This window comes from Lagenorhynchus albirostris, chromosome 11, assembly GCF_949774975.1.
Source record: "Lagenorhynchus albirostris chromosome 11, mLagAlb1.1, whole genome shotgun sequence".
NCBI lineage: Eukaryota > Metazoa > Chordata > Mammalia > Artiodactyla > Delphinidae > Lagenorhynchus > Lagenorhynchus albirostris.
In genome coordinates, this window is record NC_083105.1 from 80,051,590 (window position 1) to 80,063,986 (window position 12,397).

Sequence of the window (12,397 nt, forward strand, 5' to 3'; positions counted from 1 at the left end):
AGGGTTATCTTTTCATCTTTTTTATGGTTTCCTTTGCTGTGCAAAAGCTTTTAAGTTTCATTAGGTCCCATTTATTTATTTTTGTTTTTATTTTCATTACTCTAGGAGGTGGGTCAAAAAAGATCTTGCTGTGGTTTATGTCAAAGTGTGTTTTTCCTATATTTTCCTCTAAGAGTTTTATAGTATTCGGTCTTACATTTAGGTCTTTAATCAATTTTGAGTTTATTTTTGTGTATGGTGTTAGGGAATGTTCTAATTTCATTCTTTTACATGTAGCTGTCCAGTTTTCCCAGCACCACTTATTGAAGAGGCTGTCTTTTCTCCATTGTATGTTCTTGCCCCCTTGAAATAAATTAGGTGACCATATATGTGTGGGTTTATCTCTGGGCTATCTATCCTGTACCATTGATCTATATTTCTGCTTTTGTGCCAGTACCATACTGTCTTGATTACTGTAGCTTTGTAGTATAATCTGAAGTCCGGGAGCCTGATTCCTCCAGCTCCGTTTTTCTTTCTCAAGATTGCTTTGGCTATTCGGGGTTTTTTGTGTTTCTATACAAATTGTAACATTTTTTGTTCTAATTCTGTAAAGAATGCCATTGGTAATTTGATAGGGATTGCATTGACTCTGTAGACTGCTTTGGGTAGTATAGACATTTTTACAATGTTGATTCTTCCAGTCCAGGAGCATAATATATTTCTCCACCTGTTTATGTCATCTTTGATTTCTTTCATCAGTGTTGTATAGTTTTCTGAGTACAAGTCATTCACCTCCTTAGGTAGGTTTATTCCTAGGTATTTTATTCATTTTGTTGTGATGATAAATGGGAGTGTTTCCTTAATTTCTCTTTCTGGTTTTTCATTGTTAGTGTATAGGAATGCAAGAGATTTCAGTGAATTAATTTTGTATCCTGCAACCTTATCAAATTCATTGATTAGTTCTAGTAGTTTTCTGGTGGCATCTTTAGGATTTTCTATGTATAGTATCATGTCATCTGCAAACAGTGACAGTTTTACTTCTTCTTTTCTGATTTGTATTCCTTTTATTTCTTCTCTGATTGCCATGGCTAGGACTTCCAAAACTATGTTGAATAAGAGTGGCAAGAGTGTATATCCTTGTCTTGTTCCTGATCGTAGTGGAAATGCTTTCAGTTTTTCACCATTGAGAATGATGTTTGCTGTGGGTTTGTCATATATGGCCTATAATATGTTGAGGTAGTTTCCCTCTATGCCCATTTTCGGGAGAGTTTTTATCATAATTGAATGTTGAATTTTGTCAAAAGCTTTTTCTGCATCTATTGAGATAAGCATATGTTTTTTCCCCTTCAATTTGTTAATATGGTGTATCACATTGATTGATTTGCATATATTGAAGAATCTTTGCATTCCTGGGATAAATCCCACTTGTTCATGGTGTATGATCCTTTTAATGTGTTGTTGGATTCTGTTTGCTAGTATTTTGTTGAGGACTTGTGCAACAAGTCCTAGGTCCTACACAGCCCAGAGCGGGGCTCAGAGGGCAGCGGACCCAGTCTGGGAGCCCAGCCGGCTTCCGGTGGCCCAGTTGGGCAGGAGAAATGCTAGGCACACTCCCCCATGATCCTCGAGCCCCTAAGGGTCTCTCCAGGCGAAGGAACCCCTCCTCTCTCCCAGCCACCCCTCAGGGGCACCAGTCCTGTCCAGTCTCCACCTCTACTCCCCTCTCACTCTCCCCACGTCCTACCTGGTTGCTTGAGGGTTTCTCCCATCTCCTTTGGTGTCAAAGTCCCCCATCAGCATCCAGCAGGTGCCCTAGTTTTGGGGAGATGCAAACTCAGTGTCCTCCCATGCAGCCATCTTGACTCCGCCCCCCCACCTAGTTGTATTTTTTAGATTCCACATGTAAGTGATATCCTACAGTATTTGTCTTTTTGTGTCTGACTTATTTCACTTAGCATAATGCCCTACAAGTCCATCCATGTTGCTGCAAATGGCAACATTTTGTTCTTTTTTATGGCTGAGTAGTATTCCATTGTGTATATATATCATATCTTCTTTATCCATTCATACTTAGGTTGCTTCCATATCTTGGCAAGTGTAAATAATGCTGTTATGAACTTTGGGGTGCATGTATCTTTTTGAACTGGTGTTTTTGATTTTTTTGGATATATACTCAGGAGTGGAATTACTGGGTCATATCATAGTTCTGTTTTTAGCTTTTTGAGAAACAGTCATACTGTTTTCCACAGTGACTGCACCAATTTACATTCCCACCAACAGTGTTCAAGGGTTCCCTTTTCTCCACATAGAATGTGCCTTCTTAATGAGGCCTACCTGATTGATGTGAATTTCATCACTCCCACCTCTGTACTTCTTAGTGGCCCTTCTCTTGGCATTATTGTCTTCTAACCTATGAGGTTGTTTCATGTTTTTATGTCAGTGTCTTCCCTATTGATATGAGCTTCTCGAGGACTGAAACTCATCTCTTCACTTCAGGGATCCCCAGTCCTTAGAACGTTGCTGGACGAAATGAAGGCATTTAATAAATGAGTGACTGATTGAAAGGTCACCTCCTTAAATAGGCCTTCTTAGTCTTAAGTAGCATCATCCTTCACCTCCCACAGTCGTTTTCTATCATACTCTGTTGGTTATTTCATTTGTAACAGTGGTTTCTATTTGAAATCATCTTCTTCACTTATCTGACTCACATGAAATCTTCATGAGAACAGGGATCTGGCTATTTATTTTTCCCTACTATGTCTCCCCAACTTGGGATAAGAGAGACTCAGAACATTTTTTTTTTTGCATGAATACATACTGCTAAATTATTCTTCAGAAAGACTAAATCAGGGACTTCCCTGGTAGCACAGTGGTTAAGAATCCGCCTGCCAATGCAGGGGACATGGGTTCGAGCCCTGGTCCGGGAAGATCCCACATGCCATGGAGCAACTAAGCCTGTGCACCACAACTACTGAGCCTGCGCGCCACAACTACTGAGCCTGCGTGCCACAACTACTGAGCCCACATGCTGCAACTACTGAAGCCCATGAACCTAGAGCCCATGCTCCACAACAAGAGAAGCCACTGCAATGAGAAGCCCACGCACCACAATGAAGAGTAGCCCCCACTCGCTGCAACTAAAGAAAGCTTGCGTGCAGCAACGAAGACCCAATGCGGCCACAAATAAATAAAATTAAAAAATATATATATATATTAAATACTTGTTTAAAAAAAAAAAGAAAGACTAAATCATTTTTCACTGCCATTAGCAATGCATAAGGGCCTCTTTCACCATGCCCGTAACCTGATATTATCAATTTAATAAGCATTTGTACTTTAAAAAAAATCAATAATGAGGATAAATTTTTTTCATGTGTTGGTTAGCTATTTGTATTTTTAAATTTGTTGTCATTACCATCTATTTTTAAATTTGAGTATTGATCTTATTATTGGTTTATAAGAACTATATATATGTATATATATTATATATATATATATAAATACTTTTTCCTTTGTCATAAGTTACAAATACTTATTCATAAGGTTGTCGTTTGCCTTTAAATTTTGTATATTTATATGTTGATGTAAATATTTTTAAATTTATTGGTTTAAATACAGTCATATGTATCTTTGATCTTTGTTTTATCTCTTTGCTTTTATTTTTAAAAATTAATTTCTCAATCCGAGGTCAGAAATTTTTTAATTAAAAAAAGCTTAATCCTGCTGAAATATATTTTCTCATATGTAAAATGGCCTTATGCCTGCTTTCTTTTTTAAAAAAAATTATTTTCTCCCTAATTTATAGCTATCTTTATCATATACCAGATTCTCATATAGAAGTAAATGATTTCTGGGAAAACTTGCCTTTATCATTGTTCTACTGAAAACCATGTTTGACTTTGTTGTGGATTACCTGGGGAATCCCTATAATTTTTCAATGTAGCATTTCTTTGATTTGAAATTCTCAGCTTGAAACTTCTGGAGTTGTTCTCTCCTTCAGATGATAGCTAGTGGAACTGTAGGACTATGATAGAAACATTACCTCTTACTCAAGTCAGGTAGTATTCTAGTACACTGTAAAATGCTATATTTTTCCCTGTGGGAGCCAGAAACCATTCAAGAGCTGCGTTCATCTCTTCTTGCTATAAATAAATATTTGCTCATTCTTCAAATAGTATTTCAACATCATTTATCCTAAGATGTTATGCCAACTAATGTTTTTTTCTTCTTGTATATAATCTTCTCCCTTCTTTTCTCCCTACAAATATATATGGAACACCTACTGTGGGCCAGGGACTGACCCTTCTCGGTTGTGGGCATCCAGTAGTGAACAAAATGGACAAAAAATATCCCCGCCCTTACCAACCTTATATTCTAGTTGGGGGAGGACACATAGTACAATAAAATATATAATATGTTAGACAGAAGGGCTGGGGGAAAATGACGTGGGAAGGGAGAGAAGAAGCATCTGGGATGCAGGTGCCATAGAGTTATATGCAGTATAACTGGCAAAAGTCTTTCTGAGCAGGTGACATTTAAATAAATGTTACAGAATGATATTGAGTTATTCTTAATAGTAGGTGACTTTGATTCTAAGAAAATCAAGGATTCTTTCTATACCTTTTTAATCAGCCCTCTGAATCATTTTAGAATTATGGTTATCATTTTATGTTCTGTCTTTGACTTAGGTTCTTAAAGTAAAGTGATCGAAAGAAGATTGGATGTAGGGAAAGAATAAATTTTCAGGTAGAAAAAGTTTACCATCGTGGATTTTCACAGTGATATATTTTTAATAAATAGGTTACTTTTCTAGGAGAAAAATGGCACATCAGACTTATTTTAAAGATAAAATAATTTGCTACCTATTGTCCTTCAAGGGAGCAGTGTGACATAGTCGACTGTAATAGGTATTGAATTTTTGAACGTGGCTTCCAATCCTGACTCCCCACCATCAGTCTGTGACTTTGGGTGAGTCATCGGAGTTCTGGAACCCTGCTCCTCCTTTGGCAGAGTGGAGTTTAAGTAATTGCTACACCTAAATTAGAGAACTGTTAAAGAAGCAAATGTTCTTTTTTTTTTTTTATCAAATTTGATTTTTTTTTTAACCTAGGTGAGTTATGTGGGAGAAGGCTTTACCCAATGATTTTCATGAGCTCTGGACCACTGGTGAGGGTGACATTTCATTCCCGTGTGCAAGGTGCTTTTGGCATAAATTATATTGTCTTTAGAGTCCAAGGTATGTTTGGTCATTTAGTAATCTTATAAAGTTAAAAATCAATGTTTTTGTTTTTAGGAATATTTCAAAACTTACACATTGTTTTGTAAGAAAAATTGTCTCTGTGGGGAACGAGCTTATGTTTGAAGGGAAAATCTATTTAAGTGATCTGAGATTGGTCTGGTCCAAGAGGAAAAACTACTCAGTAAATAAGCTGATTGACTTGTAAATCATTCAGAATTGTGATTTCTGGACATGGCTAAGATATATTGATTGCAAGATAGCATTTTTTATTGTGATTGTGATTTTACACCACACTGATCCTTTTCTGTAGCCATAATTCTTGTGGATTGAAAGATTTGAGTTCTAAATCTTAGCTGGCTGATTAGCTCTGGACAATTTATTATCTCTGTATTAGAGTTTTCTTTATAGTGATATTATAATAATAAAAGGTTAGAATGAGTTGTGAAAACAAACTAAACAAATAGTAGATGCTAGCATTATAAATGTAAACTCATGCAATTCAGAGTTTTCAGACTGCATTTTCAAACATGTCATTAGTGAGGTTTCTGACTCTTGATGAACGTAGGTAACCAAGAGCTAGGTTCTCTCTTTGGCACTGAAAAGCATTGCAGAGAGACAATTGGAAAAATGTTAAGTGAGTAATAAAGAACAGCATGTATATCATAGGAAAGTTTTTTCCTAAAGAACTATGTTATGAATATTGCTTTTAACAAATATCAAATGATATCACATATATATATTCACATATATATATATATAGTAGAATCTAAAATATGATACAAATGAACTTATTTACAAAACTGATACAGACTCACAGACATTGAAAAGAAACTTGTGGTTACCAAAGGGGAGAGGGGAGAGGGGAGGGATAAATTAGGAGTTTGGGATTAACAGATACAAACTACTATATATAAAACAGATAAACAACAGGGAACTGTATAGCACAGGGAACTATATTCAATGTCCTGTAATAAAACATAATGGAAAAGAATATGAAAAAGAATATATGTGTGTGTATATATATATGTGTATATATATATATGTATTTATATATGTAAAACTGAATCACTTTGCTGTACACCAGAAATTAACACAACATTGTAAATCAATTATACTTCAATAAAAAATTTTTTCAAAATGAATATTGCTTTTAGATGGAATTGTGCAGGGAACCTGTATTTTCTATAGTTATCACACTTTATCTTCCATAGACCCTAGGCTGTGCCAAAGATAATTTGAGAGAGGTGCTGGTTTTCTGTATCTTTTGAATGTTGCAGATAGAAAATTTTTAGTGAAACTAACTACCTCCTGTTAACTTTTTTCTAAAACAGGGAGGAAAGCTGATAGCTCTGAGCTGAAAAGGCATATAACAAGCCTCTTTAAAATTAGTTTTACCTCAATCCCTTTTCTTCTTTATTTTTAGGTCCAAAGAGCAGTAAAACTACCAAATTTCTTCAGAGTTCAAACCAAGAGCATGTGACCACTTGTGACGATGTTATTCTTACCAAACCAACAGGAATCATACAAATCCCAAGATATTTTCACAGAACCACTATGAGGTGAGGAAAGAATGTTTATACTACAATGGAAGAAGTTCATGGATGATCCCTTGACAAGCAGGGACATTTGTTATTTGCTTAAGGCATTATTTTCCACTTCCTTCCCTTAAAGAATAGACTTTGAGATAATCCCTTATTTGAGGCCTTCAATATATGATAACTGAATGTAAGATTACATTAATAAATACTGTTGATAAATTGTACTTTCCTAACAAAAGAGACTATTTATTAGGTAAAGTGGAAAGTCAAATCTCTATCAAAGAGTTTTGGAGATTGAAATAATGTACCTAAAAGCTTCTTGCACATAGTAGGTACTCAATAAATGGTTCTTAAAATGCCACAGTGGAGGGGGCTTCCCTGGTGGTGCAGTGGTTGAGAGTCCGCCTGCCGATGCAGGGGACACGGGTTTGTGCCCCAGTCCAGGAGGATCCCACGTGCCGTGGAGTGGCTGGACCTGTGGGCCATGGCCGCTGGGCCTGCGCATCTGGAGCCTGTGCTCTGCAGCGGGAGAGGCCGCAGTGGTGAGAGGTCTGCGTACCGCAAAAAAAAAAAAAAAAAAAAAAATGCCACAGTGGAAAGAGAACCTTCCCTGAATTAAACATTAGAATAAATTTAAAATGAGAAACAAAAAAATTGAAGATTCATATAGTATCAGTCCTAAGTAAATTTATGTGATCTGGGGAAGTTTGGGACAAGAATACTTCTTTAACTCTTATAGGCTGCCAATCAGAATTTATAAAATACAAGTGATTGACCAACCATTCACCATAACGGGTGAACTTTTGACAAATTCAGTATTAGAAAATATTTTTAATTGTTATAGTTTAAATCTTTCTTTCACCTTAAGCACAGAAGAAGCAGGTAGAGTCAATAACAGTGACTCACTGAGTGATGCATTGAATTATGAACAAAGTAAACAACAACATATGCTATTTAGAAGTCATTTCTGACTTTCTTTCATCTGTGCTACAGCTGCCACTGGAGATTATTGGCCCCTCCAAATCACATCATTCGCCTTGATATTGTCAACTTCCAGATGCAACCAATGCCCTTGGCCTGTCAGGGTCACCTGTTGGTTTACGAAGGATTTGGATCAGGCAAAAAATTAATAGGTAACTAATTTCCTGTGAAGAACTATGCTATTGATTTTCTTTCACAAAATATTCTTAGAGTGTTTTATATTCAATGTGTGAATTAGAGATGACATAAATTAGTCTCTTATGTGATATTGAAATAGCCTTACTGTTACTATTTTTTATTGTAATTGAAATTAACGTAACACTCTCTGATTAAGTTAAAAAGGAAACCCAACTATATGCTGTTTACTTGGGTCATACCTAGATTACACTTGCCCAGAAATACTAAAAATAAAGGATAAACAGTCTTAGACAAATGTAACGCAAGAAAATTGAGAATATAATATTAATCAGGCAAAATAATGTTCACAGGAAAGGCATTAAATGGGTTTGTCAATTAGATAGTAACCGAAAACCTGATTACAGTGACTTAAATTTATTATTCTGAAAGAAAGAGAAATCCAGAGGGATGCAGATGCACCACCAGCTCAACAGTTCAACTCTGTGAAGAATGGCATTACTGCAATTCTCTTGGCCTTTTCCTAATGGTTCCATAATGGCTATCTCAGTTGTCACCATTACACTGGAGGAAAAAGGAAGAAGGGGCACAGGGAAGGATTATCACCAAGGAGAAAGCAAATACGTTTCCAGGAATCCTGTAGCAAATTTAAGTCACTTTGGCCAGATTTGTCACATGGCCATACCTAACTGGGAGATGACTAGAGAAAAGGGAAATGGAAACAGGGTTTGGGCTGGCTGACTGATGTTACCCAATATACCCGGATATAGCAGCCTAGAGTTCTGGAATCTGACGGTCCTGCGTCCAGTAGATCACAGTTCTACCACATAGTAATTCAGTGACTTTGGGAATGTTCCCAAAGCTTTCTAAGAATCACTGTCCTCATTTGTGACATGAAGATAATCTACCTGTAACTTTTTGTGTGATTTAAAAGAAGAGACACTCTGCCATCACCAGCACACACAGATACATGGGCATTAAAAATTCCCAATTTAGGGCTTCCCTGGTGGCACAGTGGTTGAGAGTCTGCCTGCCGATGCAGGGGACACGGGTTCGTGCTCCGGTCTGGGAAGATCCCACATGCCGCGGAGCGGCTAGGCCTGTGAGCCATGGCCGCTGAGCCTGCGCATCCGGAGCCTGTGCTCCGCAATGGGAGAGGCCACAACAGTGAGAGAAAATTCTCAATTTGCTTAAGTCAGAGATACAGATGCCTAAGGTAACAAGGTGACTCCCAGAGGGAGAGGATGTGTGGCATTTTCCTGGCCTTTGACTCTTTAGAAAGGACCCAGATGCCAGTGTCACTCTCCACGTAGGTAGAGCCCTGCCAGAGTTGATAAAATAGCCAATTGCTAACCCACTGTCCTTTTATTCTTCGGGCTTACATTACCATCCCAGAAGCAGGTGTATTAACAATCTTTGTGTTTCTACTTAAGGGAATGTTAGTAAACATGGAGCTTTCCTGGTTCCTGAGTCAACATAACATCAATAAGGGCTTAGCTTCTTGTGGGGAGACTATAGCATCTAGGCCCAGTATCCTTGGAAATTATCTATGCTTCTTGCCTTACAGAATACCTGTTACTTGTACTGCTTCGTGAGATTAATTTGAGAATTAAATGAGAGAATGCATGTTAACCAATGTAAAAGAAACCAAGTTTCTGCTGTGTTTGAATTAGAATTATACATTTTAATTCATATTCTTAAAATTGTGGTGCTTAGAAGAAAAGATTAGACTGTTGTTTCCCTATTGCCTCTCCATCAATGGGGTGTTGGAGAACACACAGTTTGGAAGAACAAAGAAATGAAGAAAAATGGAAAACAGTACATTAGTTATATCAGTTATAATTTATAGAATTAATGAACTATATATCTGTTGTTCTTTACTTAGAATTTGTTCTTTACTTAGAATTAGTTCACAAAACATGTAATATTTCCTATCTTCTTCCACAAAAATTTTATGACTATTTCAATTTTTGCACGTAAGACTCATAGCCTATAGGAGTTAACTCAATTTTTGAGGTCAATAGGTTATTGAATGAATATTTTTAAATAACCGACTATGCTATATCCCAAGAATGCACGAATAGTTTAATATTGAAAATGTATTATCTATCTTAAAACTAGGTCAAATCAGGAAAAAATAGATATAAATTAATGATACAATAATCGTATCCTTAAAACCATCCCAGTAAAAATTAGTTAAAAGATATAATGGAAAAATCACTTCAGTCATAATTAGCAACAAAAACCATGTAACTAGGAATAACCTTAAAATGAAATGTGAGTTTTATTGTGCAAATGTGAAATTTACACACACACACACACACACACACACAGATCTGAATAGAGAAAAGACCATGTTCTAAAACTGGAAGACAAAATTAACATTAATTCACCCCAAATTAATTTATAAATATAGCAAAATCTAGCAAAATCCCAATGGGAATTGTTTTTGGAGAGTGAGGAGGAAATTGATAATAACTCTAAAGTTTATCCTTAAAATAAACAGAACTAGCTGAAAATGTTGGGGAAAAAATGACCAGATGATGAGGTGAATTATCAGTATTAAAACATACTTTAAAATAATGATAATTAAAACAGGGTAGTACTGGTACAAGAATAGACACACATGACTAGAAATAAATAGACCAGAAGGGGCACAAGAAACTATAAGGCATTTATATGTGATAAATTTGGCATTACAAATCAGGGAGGAAAATATAAATTATATTCTCTCTCACCTCATGGAACAGTTGATTAAAGAGTTAAGCATTTTTCTTAAGCCACTAAAGGTTTAAAAAATAAGCAATTAGTTATGGATGGAGAAGGATCTTCTCGTGTAAAAGCAATCGAAGAAAATAGGAAATTATCAATAGCCTCCTTTATAACTGAAAACTTTTCTTCAACAGAAACAAAATTAAAAAGCAAATAACAAACTGAAGATTTTCAACAACTCTGAGAAAGGCTTAGGGTAATTAATATAGGGAATGTTTACAAATCAGTATTAGAAAAGCCCACATCGGTAAAATAAAATTAATTTACAGGCCCAAATATCTTTGACTCAGCCTTGAGTAAATTTCAGTTAAAACCAGAGTTCCCAAGGCTTTTGAGTCTTTTGTTCATGTTCCAAAAGAATTACAAACTATTGACCCAAGTGATTTTGAAAACAAAAAGCACTGGATTAACCCTTAACCTCTTTTGATAGATAAGAAAGGTTAATGAATATTTGCATATCAGTTACTATACAATCTAAATTAAATCTCTCCTTATTTTGTCTCTTGTCACAATGAAGTGATCCTCTGGCCATCTGTTTACTAAAAAGGGCAGTTTTCCTATAATAGTGAAAAACTTAACAGTTCTAGAATTGTTGACTTGAAACTATGTGTGTTATAACTGCTTTTGTTAGAATGTTTGTTTCAGAAAATACCGTGTATGAACAGTTAAATTTAGAAATGGTTTGTCACAGGGAGCAGATTTGAATCATCAACCTTATGATAATAAACCCTGACTCAACAATTGTAAAGCACAGCTATATTCTTTTAGAATTAAGAGGATCCCTAACATAAAACAATTTTTAAATAGTACAATAAGAGTTTAATCAATTAATTTTAAAACACAATTCAGAATTATTATTTTCCCAGATGTACCTTAATATAAAAATGGGCAAGTGATCTGAATGAGCAATTCATAGATAAATAAATACATGTGAGAAAAAATACTTAGCCTCTTTAAAACGGAAATGAAAAAAATTTTTACCTACTTAACTGACAAAAAAGATTTGAAGAATGATTATACTTAGTAAACAAAATGCAGTGTAACAGACATTTTCAGGTTGTTGTTTAGGTATAATATGTCGTATGCTTTCTGGAGGAAGATATAGAAATGTTTTTTCAAAAGCTATAAATCTATAACCTTTTATTCAGCGTTTCTATTTTTACCCATATTTATAAAAAATATGCTTTACATTTATGTGTAAGATATTCATTCAGCTGGTGTTATTTATGATAATGGCCAAAAAAAAAAAAGGATCTAAATAGGAAATTGGTTAAGAAAAGTATAGTAAATCCATAGGATAAAATACTATGCCACCACTAAATAAAATATTTCAGCTAACTTTTTTAGAAGACAGAAAACTCTTACATGTAATATTGTAACTGAGCGGGATCCTATAGGGCCTTCCCGGGACAGGCCTTCCCCCCCATATTCTGCAAATTTCCTGAGTTGTTTTAGATGTGGACCACCAACACTCCCTCCCCACCACCCCACTAAATGGAAGATGTTAACTACTTGATGACCATGAGCACAGAGCCCCAGGCCTCCTGGAGCCTAAGGACTGATAAAGTTAACCCCTGTGACATCACCCTGTTCCCTTATCATCAGGCAATCAGAGAATTGTGCCCAATCTGATCACATACTCTGCGACACCCCACCCCCACCCCACCCCCACCCCACCAACCTGGCTTTTAAAAATGCTTTCCCTAAACCCTTCGGGGAGCTTGAGGCTTTTTAGGGCATGAGTCTTGCATGG

General features: G+C 35.9%; 1 protein-coding gene across 1 annotated transcript in view; it reads left to right on the plus strand.

The window, feature by feature from the left end:
* OVCH1 (ovochymase 1) overlaps positions 1-12,397 on the plus strand; it is a 63,021-nt gene that overhangs the window by 39,624 nt on the left and 11,000 nt on the right. The window contains exons 19-21 of the mRNA XM_060167068.1: positions 5,090-5,215; positions 6,642-6,777; positions 7,750-7,889. Coding sequence (XP_060023051.1) covers positions 5,090-5,215; positions 6,642-6,777; positions 7,750-7,889 — 402 coding nt within the window. The remainder of the gene's footprint in view (positions 1-5,089; positions 5,216-6,641; positions 6,778-7,749; positions 7,890-12,397) is intronic.